At 45.9% G+C, this 14,255-nt stretch overlaps 2 protein-coding genes and 1 long non-coding RNA gene across 7 annotated transcripts; 2 read left to right on the forward strand and 1 right to left on the reverse strand.

Annotated features, from left to right (window-relative positions):
* The first annotated feature begins 17 nt into the window (after nucleotides 1–17).
* noc3l (NOC3-like DNA replication regulator) lies at nucleotides 18–5,833 on the forward strand. The gene is made up of 21 exons (XM_018688613.2): nucleotides 18–177; nucleotides 851–1,055; nucleotides 1,144–1,267; nucleotides 1,358–1,512; nucleotides 1,597–1,674; nucleotides 1,779–1,909; nucleotides 1,993–2,154; nucleotides 2,235–2,328; nucleotides 2,419–2,594; nucleotides 2,728–2,856; nucleotides 2,956–3,087; nucleotides 3,162–3,242; nucleotides 3,329–3,429; nucleotides 3,535–3,607; nucleotides 3,720–3,783; nucleotides 3,883–3,954; nucleotides 4,074–4,255; nucleotides 4,348–4,476; nucleotides 5,008–5,105; nucleotides 5,263–5,347; nucleotides 5,442–5,833. Exons 1-21 carry the CDS (start codon nucleotides 169–171, stop codon nucleotides 5,565–5,567), a joined length of 2,406 nt encoding a protein of 801 aa, XP_018544129.1. The 5' UTR covers nucleotides 18–168; the 3' UTR covers nucleotides 5,568–5,833.
* Nucleotides 5,739–9,380, reverse strand: nudt13 (nudix (nucleoside diphosphate linked moiety X)-type motif 13). Of its 5 annotated transcripts, none has more exons than XM_018688615.2 (9): nucleotides 9,276–9,380; nucleotides 8,324–8,526; nucleotides 8,099–8,241; nucleotides 7,869–7,976; nucleotides 7,686–7,792; nucleotides 7,436–7,561; nucleotides 7,227–7,338; nucleotides 6,992–7,146; nucleotides 5,739–6,912 (listed from the first exon to the last, which is right to left on the reverse strand). In XM_018688615.2, exons 2-9 carry the CDS (start codon nucleotides 8,413–8,415, stop codon nucleotides 6,718–6,720), a joined length of 1,038 nt encoding a protein of 345 aa, XP_018544131.1. In that variant the 5' UTR covers nucleotides 8,416–8,526; nucleotides 9,276–9,380; the 3' UTR covers nucleotides 5,739–6,717. The 5 variants fall into 5 exon arrangements, with proteins under 5 accessions (XP_018544131.1, XP_018544134.1, XP_018544135.1 ...); XM_018688618.2 differs by having other exon boundaries at nucleotides 8,324–8,475; nucleotides 9,276–9,337; XM_018688619.2 differs by lacking the exon at nucleotides 9,276–9,380 and adding an exon at nucleotides 9,037–9,267 and having other exon boundaries at nucleotides 8,324–8,475.
* Nucleotides 9,381–11,786: 2,406 nt separating this feature from the next.
* LOC127139644 (uncharacterized) lies at nucleotides 11,787–12,800 on the forward strand. Its single transcript, XR_007809939.1, has 2 exons — nucleotides 11,787–11,901; nucleotides 12,596–12,800. It is a non-coding gene; the product is annotated as an uncharacterized LOC127139644 (long non-coding RNA).
* Nucleotides 12,801–14,255: the final 1,455 nt, after the last annotated feature.

Genomic DNA, 14,255 nt, shown 5'->3' on the forward strand with positions numbered 1-14,255 from the left:
TCCTCCTGCCGCTGGGGGCGCTGTGGTCTCCACAGAGGCGGACTAACTGTTTCCGGGTCGTCGGTCTGAACCCGGTTCTCAGAGCAACACGCGTGTGGAAACAAACCCGCAGCTTTTCACCAAAACACACCGAGGAGGTTGATTAAAGTTCGGTCAGGAGTTGCAGAGATGGGTCCGGTAAGTTCACTCCGGAGAAACGGAAAATCACCTCCGGTACATTTACGGTTTCTCAGAGCTTCATGTTTCCACTGATGAAGCTCCGGTTTGAGTTCAATAAAACCGCTTCTGAACACAGTCCGTCCCCAGACTCCATAGAGAAAACTGCGAATTTAAAGTTTCCGTGTTCACAGTTAAAATCACCCGCTGTGTTGAACATGATGTGAAGCTTTTCCTGAACTGTTCAGGTCTTTTGATAAAATCGGCATCAATATAAATGACCAGAGAGTCGTTCTTCTTCTCATTAATGTTCAAGTGAGTTCATCACCTGTGTGTTCTATTACAGAGTCAGTCCTCTGGTCAGACTAAAGGACTGAGTATGTAGATAGAAGTGTTTTTGTTGGTTTGATAGTTATTATTCAGACTACACGACAAAGATGATAAAACTGATTAAATAAATCTAAAGTAAACAGATCATTCTGAAAACAATAAAAACAACAAAGAAGTTATTTGTTGACAGTCTCTCTCTCCTCTCAGTTCTAGTTTAAGAAGAAGATTGAAAATAAAAACATATGGAACTGTTTATTCTGAAAGATTGACTGAGACTTTCAAAATAAGAGTCTTAACACAGACAGAACTTTAACCTGATTTAACCTGATTTATTTGGTTAACTCTAACTCCTGCCCCCCTGCAGCCCCGGTCAAAGAAGCGGCGGCCGACGTTCCGCCGCCTGCTGAAGACGAGCGGCGTGAAGCTGGAGAATAAACTGAAGAACCGTCAGCTGAAGCAGCAGAACGTCGCCAAGAAGCAGCGAAAGGAACAGAAGAAGCTGAGACAGGCGGTGAAGGACGCCGCCATCAGGACACCACGCCCACTGGAGACGTACAGGAAGAGACCAGGTGAGGGGGCCGTGATGATGTGTCGCTCTCTGATTGGTGTAAAGGTTCAGGTGTTTCCTCCTCTTCATCGTCTGTGCGTCTCTGACAGAGGAGGAGGAGGAAGACGAGTTCCTGGAGACTCTGCCCACGGACATGATGGAGGACGATGACCTGCAGCAGATGACCGCCATGGCCCGACACGCCTCCTTCATCACCAGAGACCTGTCATCATGGTAACTACAGCCGACACACACATAAACAACAACAGCATGTGTAAACAGTGAGACTGAGGTGTGTTTGTTTTGTGCGGCGGCGTGTCCCAGTGGGCCAGTGCACGGGGAGAAGAAGCGGAGCTCCGAGGTCGTTCGGAGTTACGAGAAGGTTCCCAGGAAGATGGCGAGGACTGAGGAGAAGGAGGTGATCCACCTGCTGCCAATCAAAGACAAGACCGGAGTCATCCCGCAGAGTGTGGAGAGAGGTGGGACACTCAGTATTGATCCAGTTATTGATCCAGGGATTGATCTGATCGGTTAACTGCATCACTTCTGTTTGTTGTTTGAAGTTGTCAAAAAGCCGCAGGAGGAGGAGGAGGAGGAGGAGGAAGAAGAAGCTGCTGACGAGTCAGAGGAGTTAGAAAACGGTAAGACTGAAGTTAATGACACTGAATCAAGGACATCAGGACTTGTTTCAGGACTTGTTTCAGGACTTCTTGTTGACCTGGTTGTCATGTGTCCTCCTGTCCAGAGGGGGCACTGCAGGGCACTGCAGAGCTGACCGCAGAGCAGAGGGAGCAGCTCAGAGCTCAGAAGATAAACCAGAGGAAGCTGATGATCGCTGGTCTGGGATCAGCCATCATTTCAGACCCCTTCAGTAATGTAAGTCTGGACTCTGACCCAGGACCAGGTCCACAGAATCCTAATGTAGAGGTGTGTCTGTGTAACGGGGTGTGTGTGTTTAGATGAAGCGGGTGAAGGAGCTGCGGGGGATGCTGATGGAGTCCGACCCATCTGTGGCCGTGACCGTCAGGAAGCTGGTCATGGTTTCTCTGATGGAGATCTTTAAAGACATCGCCCCCACCTACAGGATCCGCCCCCTGACCACCGCCGAGAAGGCTGCCAAGGTGTCCCACCGCGTCCTGCTGTTTGTTTGTTTGTGCAGCAGTAAACAAATAACCTGACTGTTTGTTTGTTTGTGGTTCAGGTGAAGAAGGAGACTCAGCGGCTCCGAGAGTTCGAGGAGGGTTTGGTGAGTCAGTACAAGTTCTACCTGGAGGACCTGGAGCAGACGATCAAAGGTACACAACTAAACTACACACTCACACACACACCACACACACACACACACACACACACACACAGGTGTGACGGAGTGTGTGTGTGTTCAGACTGGAAGCAGAAGAAGAGGAAGCGCAGTCAGGCCGTGGGGTTCCAGTCGTACCGGAGTCTGGCTGAAGTCGCTGTCCGCTGCCTGTGTGAGCTGCTGCTCGCTCTGCCGCACTTCAACTTCCACAACAACATCATCGTCATCCTCGTCCCGCTGATGAACGACCCCGCCAGGAAGGTGAGAGGACGGGTCTGTGCTGCCTTCAGGGGTCTGTCTGCCTTCAGGGGTCTGTGTGTGATGCATTCAGGGGTCTGTGTGTTACAGGTGTCAGAGATGTGCTGTGATGCGTTCAGGGGTCTGTGTGTTACAGGTGTCAGAGATGTGCTGTGATGCGTTCAGGAAACTCTTCCAGCAGGACAAACTGGGCGGAGCCTCGTTAGCCGCGGTGCGTGTCGTCTCCGGCCTCGTTAAGAGCCTCAACTACAACGTCAGGCCTGAGGTAGCGAATCAAACGCACCCAAAACAAATTCAACCAATTGGCAGCAGAGCTGATGTTGCAGCTAACCCCCCCCCCCCCCCCCCTCCCCCTCCCCCTCAGGTGCTGAGGACCCTGCTGAGTCTGAGGATTAAGGAGGTGGAGGTGAAGAAGGACGTGGAGGCCACGGCACCAACGAAGAAGTTCATGAACAATAAAGAGAAGAAGAAGAACCTGTCGAGGATGCAGAGAAAGGTAAACACACAGTTACTGACAGGAGGAGGGGATTATTGATTATTGATTGATTGACTCTGTGTGTGTGCGTGCAGTGGAAGAAGGCGGAGGAGAAGCTGGAGAAGGAGCTGCTGGAGGCCGAAGCTTCAGAGAGCAAAGAGAAGAAGATCAAACTGGTGAGTTGAAAGCTTCGGGTTTCACCTGTTCAACTGGTTTTTAATGAGGTGGAGAAACTAAACTTCTGCCCCCCCCCCCAACCCAGCACACAGAGACTCTGAACATCGTCTTCCTCATTTACTTCAGGATTCTGAAGAAAGCTCAGAAATCTGTTCTTCTTCCTGCTGTACTGGAGGGACTGGCCAAGTACACACACACACACACACACACACACACACACGGAGCGCTGTAGTAGTATTGCTGTAGTACTGTAGTAGTATTAGTACTGACTGTGATGTCACTTCCTGTCAGTTTTGCTCACCTGATCAACCTTGAGTTCTTCGACGACCTGCTCAACGTGCTGCAGAGCCTCATCCAATCAGGAGTGAGTATTCACCTTGACCCCGCCCCCCTTTACCGCCCACTGTCAGTCCGGTATCAGGAACTGATCGATCGATTGATCGACTGATGAGTGATTGATGATGTGATCTGTGCAGGATCTGACGAGTCGGGAGAGTCTTCACTGCATCCAGACTGTCTTCACCATCCTGTCAGGACAAGGTCAGACTTTCACAATAAAACTGGACATCAGAATTTTACTTTGAAAGGACAGTCAGGAGGTCAAAGGTCACCTCAGTAAACTTTCTTCCTGTTGATCAGGTGACGTCCTGAACATCGATCCTCTGACCTTTTACTCTCAGCTCTACAGGATGCTGCTGAGGCTGCACGCAGGTGAGTCTCACCTTAGCAACACACACCTGTATGCACACACACACACACACACACACACACACACACACACACACACACACACACTGGAGGAGGTGTTACATAGTTTCTGTCTGACCCAGGGGCGCCTAATGATGACATCAGCATCGTGCTGCGCTGCCTAGACGCCATGTTGACCCGCCGTAAGAAGCAGGTGACCCTGCAGAGGGCGATGGCGTTCGTCAAACGACTGAGCACGCTCAGTGTGCACGTGCTTCCCAACGCCAGCGTGGGAATCCTCGCTGCCAACAGAGCCACCATGCACGTGAGTCTGAGGGAACCTGGGTCAGGTCTGATGATGTCACTGCACCTGTGTGAACACCTGAGTGGTGTATTTATTCTCTGTGTGTGTGCCAGTCGTTCCCTAAGTGTGACTTCCTGTTGGATAACGAGGTTCAGGGCAGCGGCTTCTACCTGCCAGAGCTCGACGAACCTGAACACTGCAACGCCCAGAACACAGCACTGTGGGAGCTACACACACTGCAGGTACACACACACACACACACACACACACACACACACTGTAGGTACACACACACACACTGCAGGTTCACAACACACACACACACTGTAGGTACACAAACACACACACACACTGCAGGTTCACACACACACACCACACAACACACACACACACACACACTGTAGGTACACACACACACACACACACACTGTAGGTACACACACACACACACACACACACACACACACACACACACACACACACACACACACACACACACACACACACTGTAGGTACACACACACACACACACACACACACACACACACACACACACACACACACACACACACACACACACACACACACACACACACACACACACACACACACACACACACACACACACACACACACTGTAGGTACACACACACACACACACACACACACACACACACACACACACACACACACACACACACACACACACACACACTCTGCAGGTATAATTACCATATCACCTGTGTGTGTGTGTTTGGTCGTGTGTGTTACAGAGACACTACCACCCGGTGGTTCGGCAGTTTGCGGCTCACCTGAGTCAGGGAGCTCCCAGTGAGGGGTCAGCAGCGCTCAGAGTGGAGCTGAGCCGCAGGTAAGAACACCTGATCGTCACCGTCCGCGCTCTCACTGAGACGTCTGATCCTCAGTCGTGTCTCTGAGTCGTCGTCACATGACGTCGCTCAGGTTCATCTTGCAGCGTTACAGTGAAACGTTCCTTTAAAGCAGCTGAAGTCATCTCTCCTGTGCAGGTCTCCTGTGGAGCTGTTTCATGATTACAGCGTCAAAGACATGACCTTTAACCCCCCGGTGGCTCCGCCCGGCACCAAGAAGAAGGTAGGGAAACCAAACACACCTTCAGACAGTTCTGATGAGAGAATCTGTGATCGATCATCGATCAATAAAGTTTCCTGTGTTTGTTGTTGGTCAGGATCGATTCACAGTCGGAGTGACGCTGCTCGATGCTGAGCTGCAGAGACGAGTTGAGAGCGTCCTGAACGCCACCGGTGACAACACACAGCTGGACTTTACTGCCGCACACACAACGACACACTGACACACACACGTTTGTTTGGTTTGTTTGAGAGTTGAAAATAAAATTCTTTCTAACAAATCTTAAACTCTGACACAGTAAAACCAGAATAATGTAAAGACGTCAGTTTGCTTTATCGTGTAAAATATCACATTGCTTCAGAGGTAAAGAGGTTCTGTAATATTTCTCCACAGCTTTTGACATCAGATATTAAAGCCTTGTTTTATTTCCTGTTGAAAATGTTTCCACATTTACAGAATCACATTTTTAATAAATGAAAGTAGATGCTCGCTTGTTTAACAAACATCCTTCTTTTAATCTGTAATTACTTCATTTTGAACTCTATAAAACTCTAATTTGATGTTGACACTCAGACATTACTCTGTGTTTAGTAATTAGATCAAGTTTCACATCTGATCAGCTGGTGAAGATGAAACAGCAGCTGACATGTCTCAAAGATCAAACTCGGACTTGATCTGTGACTCGGACTTGTGTCTGTCTGCAGATTTTGCAGGAACAGATGTAAAAACAGCTTCAAAGAGTCAGAGGAAACAAAATACTTTTATCAAAATATCAGCTTCTATAACAGAGTGTAAAACAACTGAGGTAGATTGTGTGTTTGTAGATGATCAGAGTTAAAGTGTCATATTACATTCTGTCACATTAATAACACATAAAAACAAAACAAAACTTCCCTTCACAAACCTACAGATGATAATAAACTGATCACGGTTCAGTTCTTGTGTGAGGTGAGGCAGTAAAACACCGTGATGATTCCTGATCTGAGCTTCAGTGAATATTAAACATTAAAAACATTCATATTAATGGTGATTATGTTTCCTGTTCATCTCCCAGAATGCTTTGGGAGATGTAAACAGGAAGTAATGTTGCCGTGGGTTTAGCTACAACCTGACCCCAGTTTTAGCTTTTATCTGTTTCAGTCTTAGGATCAAGTGTTCTGATGTACTTTAAAATACCTCCTGAAGATTTTTCCGAACCTTTTCTGGGTCTCAGGACTCGTTGGACTCATTCAACTTGCACTTGATTTGGCCTTGACTTGGACTTAGACTCGCTGCACTCTGATTTAATGGACTTGTTTTGTTGAACGACTCACTGGACTTTTTGGACTAGTTGGTTAGCAGCTAGCAGTTAGCAGCTCCTCAGAGTCTGGACATCACTCTCCGACCTCACTGACTCGCTGCCGGTTCGTCCACTCCATGATGAGGTGGTTGGCAATGGCGTGTTTCGGTGGGAGCCAGAGGACGGGGGGGTCACCTCTCCTGGGCGGAGTCTTCACCTGCAGGGCAGAGGTGATCTCCTCCAGTCCGAACCAGCGAGCATCTTCCAGCTCCGTGTGGTCGACGTCCAGCTGGACAGGAAACAGCATGGCAGCTCACATGACACAGAGAACAGGTTAAAACGTGTCACAGGTGTGTGTCGGAGCTCACCTGAGTGTGGGCGGGGCTGATGGTGGCATGGCAGCCCAGCATGAAAGAGCTGTGAGGGAAAGGCCAGTGCTGTGAGGAGCTGTAGAAGATGCTCTGAACCTCCAAACCCACCTCCTCCGCCACCTCCCGGCAGAGAGTCTCCTCCAGAGACTCACCTGGAACAGCCATGGACAGGTATGTTAGTTAGTTACGGAAGACCAGGTAAACGGACAGGTGATTAACAGGTGAGACTGACCCATGTCACAGAAACCGGCCAGAGCACTGTACATCCCCCGAGGGAAGGATGACTGCCGGGCCAACAAACACCGTTTCCCATCAGACACCAGAACGATCACCACAGGAGACATCTGCAAGAAGACCAGGAGAGACCAGGAGAGACCAGTCAGAACTGGATTACACATGCCGCCTACAACAAAGTTATGAGCTGGTTCAGATCTGGTTTACTTTTGGATAGTAGACGATGCCGCTGCTGCTGCAGACTCTCTGACTCCCTGCCTGGTTTCGGAGTGTCGGTTGACCTGTAGCGCTGCAGAACCTGCTGGTTTGATGCCAGCGCAGCAGAGCCTGACCCTGCAGGACAGACCGGGATCAGGACCAGAACAGGTCATACAGATAATCCACAAACACTCTGAAGACTGTTCAACAGACTCAAATGTACAACAGAAACTCTCAGGGTCCAGTTGTAGTTCCTGACCTTGGCCAACAGAGGCGCCTCTGCTCCGGTCAGCAGAAAGTAAGATTTCCTCAGTTGGACAAAGTTTCCTCCACACACTTCTTCTACTGCTGCCTGATCCAGTTCTCCTACAGCACCAAACACAGACCAGAACATCAGACCAGAACCCACCGATGGTCAGTAATCTGAATGATGAGTTCTTACCAACATCCAAACAGAATTGAGCCTGGTTCTGTTCAGAACAGCCGATAAGAACAGACTCCTTCAGCAGGGATCCATCTGATCCAAGTCTCTCCAGGACCGACTGCACATCTGGAACATGAAAACATCAGGTGTGTTGGAATGAATTTGTCCTTCAGGTTGTAATTCTCCAACTGATGTACCCCAAGGTTCTGTACCTGTGGTTCTCTACCTGTGGTTCTAAGGTTCTGTACCTGAGCTGATGAGTGCTGGTGGTCTGAAGGTTCCTCTCTCGGTGTGTTGCAGCAGAGGAGACAGGCGGTGGAACAGGAAAATGTGACCACTCTGCAGCGCTGCAAGACAGGACGCATCATCCTCCTTCAGCCTGTTCACGTACCTGAGGACGATCAATCAGTCTGTTAATCAATCAGTCTGTTAAGCTGATCCATCTGTCCTGTCAGGTCTGGGAGTTACTGAACCTCATCCTGGAGACGAAGCTTGAACAGTGGCGGGTTGGCGGACATTTTGCAGCACAGAGGAGCATCCTCAGAGGACTCAACATGGCCGCCATTCTGAACCAGTTCGGACCGGACTGATGTGGACTGGACCGGACCTGAACCAGCTCTGATGCCTGCAGACAGGTAACCAGGGGCCAGCAGCACAGGTGAGCTGAGAGCAGACACTGAAGAACCAATGAGAGGGGGCACTGTTAGCCTAGCTTAACACTAAGATTGGAAGAGGGGGAAACTGTTAGCTTATCTTAGCATAAAGACCTGACAATTTATCTAACGGCAGATAAATCATCAATAAGTAAATCACCAGGATGATGATGATGTTGTGAATGAATTAACTCCAGTTATTAGCAGTGTTTTATGTCCTGATCAGAAACAGACTCACTTCACTAAAATAACCAGCAGGTAATTTAACCCGCTCAGAATGTGAACTATGAGGAGAAGCAGCTGTGGAGAGACAGCTGAATCCCCTTTAACAATCTGACACTTAAAGGAGTTTTTTCTTTTCAGTCACTGTTTATTTTGATATAATTTCAGATGAACACGTGAATCTACAGGTTTAACTGGTTAATTCGGTGAGCATTTAATCAAAGAAGCTGCTCTTCTTTCAGCAGAAACACGGGGCTGTTACAGCTCCTCCGAGTTATGGTATAAAACTGTAATAAATATGTAACAGTCACCTCATTGTAACCTGTGTCTCCTGGTGGATCAGACGGATTCTGCTATTTAACAACTCTGTTATAACACAGACGTTTACCGAGGAGAAGAGAATCCTTAAATTGGCAGATTTTGAACGGGAGTTCGGCGAGAAATGATCCGCAAAACGAACGAAGGAAGACGCGCGCACATCATGTGACTGCACAGTGTCAGTGATCAGATCAGTGTTTGAATCAATAAACAGTGTGTGTTAGTCCGATACCTGCAGGAGCCTCTGTGACCTCCTCCTCCCCCTCTTCTTCTTCTTCTTCTTCCTGTAGTTTACAGCAGTGACTCCGCCCCCTGCAGGAAACACATCTGACTGTAAATAAGAGAAGAAACATCAGGTAACCCTGTTTTATGGATGTCCCTATTCTACTAACTTTTGGACTCAATTATCTTTATTGATTTGGGAATCTCATAAAGTTTTGATCACTATTACTGAAAATATGGTCTTATTCTTAAATGTTGAATGTAACAATGAGGAAGTTAAAAATGCAATAAAATTGCTGTGTCTCTTGGGTAAATTCACATCCATAAGGCTAGATTTCTCCAGGCCAAGCCAAATGTAACTTTGTTTTATATGGAGTGCAAATCTTTTAGTGATTCTATAGGTAAAATTAGTAAGAACAAGAAAGCTTTCAAGACATCCAGTCTTTTGGAAAGTATTATAGTTCATATCAATAGGTTAAAAAAAAAATTCTTTTCTCTGCTTTTTGTGTGATATTCATTATGTACTCCTTGTGTCTCCCTGTATGTTTGTATGATGTCATGTTTGTTTGTTAGTGTCTTTAATATGATAATAAAGTTTGTTTAAAAAAAACATCAGGTAACCCTGACCACCACATCACCAGGTGAACGTGAAGGATAGAATCTGACCTGTCAGGTCTTTACTCCTCCAACAACAAACTGACCTGATGAACAGCTTCTGTCTGGAAACTAAACTCAGTGTTGGTCACAAGGTTTGAGCCAATCAGCACGGAGCTCTGACGTCACAGAGGTGGTTCACAGTCGGAGAAAAGCAGCTGCAGGTGTCTTAGTCCACCAGGTTATAAAGTCATGTGACATAGTGAGGTTACAAGCGCCGTCGAAAGTCGAACGCACCTGTTGGCCGCGAACATTGGTCGCGTCGTGTGTCGTCATCGTCATGACTTGTGGGCGGAGCTCAGAGGCGGAGACACGAAGCCGGAAGCAGATTTAAACCAGCGTCTGAACCGTCGCCTCTGTTTGTCAGAACTGTGAGAAACTAAATCAGTGAAGAAGCCCGGATGTTAAAACAAACTGTGGAGCTGCTGTTTGTCGAGCATGAATGAGGCTGAATACACCTGCGAAGGTAAGGTGAACGAGCGAAGAAGCTGCCGGCCAGTGTTAGCGTTAGCAGCGAGCATTAGCATTAGCCTTCTCTTGTAAAAACTTGTTTTGATCTTATTTCCATCAGAGGTTTTTATCTCGTGGGTCAGAGTGTGTGTGTGTTTCCCTGACATGAGTTGTGGAACCCACGTGGTGAAAACAACGAGCTCCTGAGTCTGTTTAAATCTCTGCTGTGTTTGTTTACAGTCACGTTCACGGACATTTTATCGGTTTATATCGGCCTGTCGTGTCGGTGTCACCGGTTTGTGTCTGTGGTCATGTTGTATTCTCCTGCTTTACACCTGGATGTCAGCGTTAGCATGAGCCTTGTCTTTCAAAAAATAAAATAATAATAATAAATATCTTCACTTCAGTTTGATTGTACATGATCAGAAACTCTTAATTAAGTGTTTGTGCTAGATACACTAGATGACACTGTAAAAAAAACAATATTAATTCTACAAGTGTGTTTATTTGCTTATTTGTTTATTTAACAGCCTCTAATGTTTGTTAAATGCTCTAGTTCAGCTGTAATGTTGGATATTTCTCTGTGTTTTCATGGTTAAACTGTTGATGAGGAATAGGTAGTAGTATATTGATCATTTTCCTTTGTATGTTTCTCTTTGATTTCCTCCAGGTTTCACCACTTTGTCCACGACATGTTCCATGATCGCAGAGACATTGTTGAGGATGAGGGAGTCATCGTCCACGATCAGAGACATTGTCCATGATTGCAGAGACCTTGTCAAAGACGAGAGAGACGTTGTCCATGATCAGAGACATTGTCCATGATCGCAGAGACCTTGTCAAAGACGAGAGAGACGTTGTCCATAATTAGAGACATTGTCCTATGCTCCGTAGAGACCTTGCGATAGAATCGGCGGAGACGGGGGTCACCAATTTGATGGCACTGCCCGCGATCATGGAGATATTTGTCGATGGTCACAGAGACAACGTCTATGATCTCAGAGACATCGTCCACGATCACAGAGAGTCTTTGTGCAATGAAGAAGTTCTTGAGACCAGGACAGAGGCCTCCAGGTAATTCACAAACAGCTTTACATCAACTGTCCAACACACAGCACTGACATTAGGCTGTTTATGTTCAGTCATCAGTATATCAGAAAAATGTAATAATAGACGTAATCTGCAATATAAAAATAATGTATAAGTAATCTATATTAATATATGTATAATATTAATATCAGAAGTAAGATGTAATAGTCAAAGTACTGTGTTACTAGATGCAGTTTACAACAGTAAATGTCAGCTGAAAATTTAGAAGTAATGTTGAATATTTATTTGTGTTTTCCTGGTTAAACTGTTGATGAGGAATAAGTAGTAGTGTATTGATCATTTCCCTTTGTATGTTTCTCTTTGATGTCCTCCAGGTGTCACCACTTCGTTCATGACATCGTCCACGATCAGAGACATTGTCCCATGCTTCGCAGAGCTCTGTACAAGAATCGGTAGTGACACTGTGGTTCCTCGATTTGACGGTATGACCGCGTTCATGGAGATATTTGTTGATGGTTACAGAGACACCATCTATGATCTCAGAGACATCGTCCCGGATCACAAAGACATCGTCCATGATCGCAGAGACTTTGTCTATAATCTCAGAGACATTGTCCACGATCACAGAGTCTTTGTGCAATGAAGAAGTTCTTTGAGACCAGGACAGAGGCCTCCATGTAATTCACCAACAGCTTTACATCAACTGTCCAACATAGAGCACTGACATTAGACTGTTTATGTTTAGTATTCAGTATATCAGAAAAGGATAATAATAGAAGTAATCTGCTGTATGAAAATAATGTACAAGTAGGCTGTATTAATAGAAGTAATGTAAATAATTAGAAATATCAAACGTAATATGTAATTGTAAAAGAAATCTAATGAATGAATGAATGAAGAAAGCAATGTACAAGTAATAGTAATTCAAAATAGAAGTAAAAATGTTATGTTTATAGTAAGGGATCAATGAATATCAAAACATTTGATAATATACAAAAATGTCACAGTATACTATGGTGTCAAAAATACTATAAAAATGTCATAGTATAGTAAGACGTGAAAAACCTGTTAAAGTGTCATAGTATATTGTGCGGTCCATGTCAGAAAATGTCCAACTAAGTTTCAGGACTTGAGGGTTTGGACAGTTTTTGTGATCAACATGTTCTGTCTGTGCAGGAGGAGGAGACTGCATCACCTGAAGAGGACAACAACAGCAGCCAAACCCTCATGATGTTCTGAGATGTATAAGCTTATCCTCATGTGCTCATCACTCCATTTAAAGTGGGATGAGAGAATAAAAGTGTCTGGTCAAACATCTGTCATTATCTCTGCTGTGGTTTGTTTAATGTTGCTAAGAACACAATAAAGTTTTGTTGCTTAACTTTTGTTGAGTTTCTCTATTTTGTAACTGATATCACAAAATGATTTTGTAATGCCAACTATTCTTTAGTTAGTGTTAAACCCTAAACCTAACCCTAACCCCTTGCAATTAAAAAGATGTAACCCTAACCCTAACCACTGGCTAAAACCCATAACCCTAACCCTAGCTTCATTTTATAAGTGGCGTAAAGATGCAACCCTAACCCTAACCACCAGAGAAGACATAACCCTAACCCTAACCCTAACCCTAGCTTCATTTTATAAGTGGCATTAAGATGCAACCCTAACCCTAACCACCAGAGAAGACATAACCCTAACCCTAACCACCGGTGAAAAGACGTAACCCTAACCCTAACCGCCGGCTAAAACCCATAACCCTAACCCTAGCTTCATTTTATAAGTGGCGTAAAGATGCAACCCTAACCCTAACCACCAGAGAAGACATAACCCTAACCCTAACCCTAACCCTAGCTTCATTTTATAAGTGGCATTAAGATGCAACCCTAACCCTAACCACCAGAGAAGACATAACCCTAACCCTAACCACCGGTGAAAAGACGTAACCCTAACCCTAACCGCCGGCTAAAACCCATAACCCTAACCCTAGCTTCATTTTATAAGTGGCGTAAAGATGCAACCCTAACCCTAACCACCAGAGAAGACATAACCCTAACCCTAACCCTAACCCTAGCTTCATTTTATAAGTGGCATTAAGATGCAACCCTAACCCTAACCACCAGAGAAGACATAACCCTAACCCTAACCACCGTGAAAAGACGTAACCCTAACCCTAACCGCCGGCTAAAACCCATAACCCTAACCCTAGCTTCATTTTATAAGTGGCGTAAAGATGCAACCCTAACCCTAACCACCAGAGAAGACATAACCCTAACCCTAACCCTAGCTTCATTTTATAAGTGGCATTAAAGATGCAACCCTAACCCTAACCACCAGAGAAGACATAACCCTAACCCTAGCTTCATTTTATAAGTGCGTAAAGATGCAACCCTAACCACCAGAGAAGACATAACCCTAACCCTAGCTTCATTTTATAAGTGGCATTAAGATGCAACCCTAACCCTAACCACTAGAGAAGACATAACCCTAACCCTAACCGCCGGCTAAAACCCATAACCCTAACCCTAACCCTAACCCTAACCACCAGAGAAGACATAACCCTAACCCTAACCCTAGCTTCATTTTATAAGTGGCATTAAGATGCAACCCTAACCCTAACCACCAGAGAAGACATAACCCTAACCACCGGTGAAAAGACGTAACCCTAACCCTAACCCTAACCGCCGGCTAAAACCCATAACCCCAACCCTAGCTTCATTTTATAAGTGGCGTAAAGATGCAACCCTAACCCTAACCACCAGAGAAGACATAACCCTAACCCTAACCCTAACCCTAACCCTAGCTTCATTTTATAAGTGGCATTAAGATGCAACCCTAA

The sequence above is a fragment of the Lates calcarifer genome, unplaced genomic scaffold (assembly GCF_001640805.2).
Source record: "Lates calcarifer isolate ASB-BC8 unplaced genomic scaffold, TLL_Latcal_v3 _unitig_1979_quiver_622, whole genome shotgun sequence".
Taxonomy (NCBI): domain Eukaryota; kingdom Metazoa; phylum Chordata; class Actinopteri; family Centropomidae; genus Lates; species Lates calcarifer.

Excerpts from the sequence above, each read along its gene's own strand:
- noc3l (XM_018688613.2), top strand. Across the intron at positions 2,857-2,955 it reads ACTACAACGTCAGGCCTGAG|GTGCTGAGGACCCTGCTGAG; the intron begins GTAGCGAATCAA and ends CCTCCCCCTCAG. Across the intron at positions 3,430-3,534 it reads GTACTGGAGGGACTGGCCAA|TTTTGCTCACCTGATCAACC; the intron begins GTACACACACAC and ends ACTTCCTGTCAG.
- nudt13 (XM_018688615.2), bottom strand. The coding sequence starts at position 8,415 with ATGGCGGCCATGTTGAGTCCTCTGAGGATGCTCCTCTGTGCTGCAAAA. Across the intron at positions 7,562-7,685 it reads AGGCGCCTCTGTTGGCCAAG|GGTCAGGCTCTGCTGCGCTG; the intron begins GTCAGGAACTAC and ends TCTGTCCTGCAG. Across the intron at positions 7,147-7,226 it reads GGCCGGTTTCTGTGACATGG|GTGAGTCTCTGGAGGAGACT; the intron begins GTCAGTCTCACC and ends TGGCTGTTCCAG.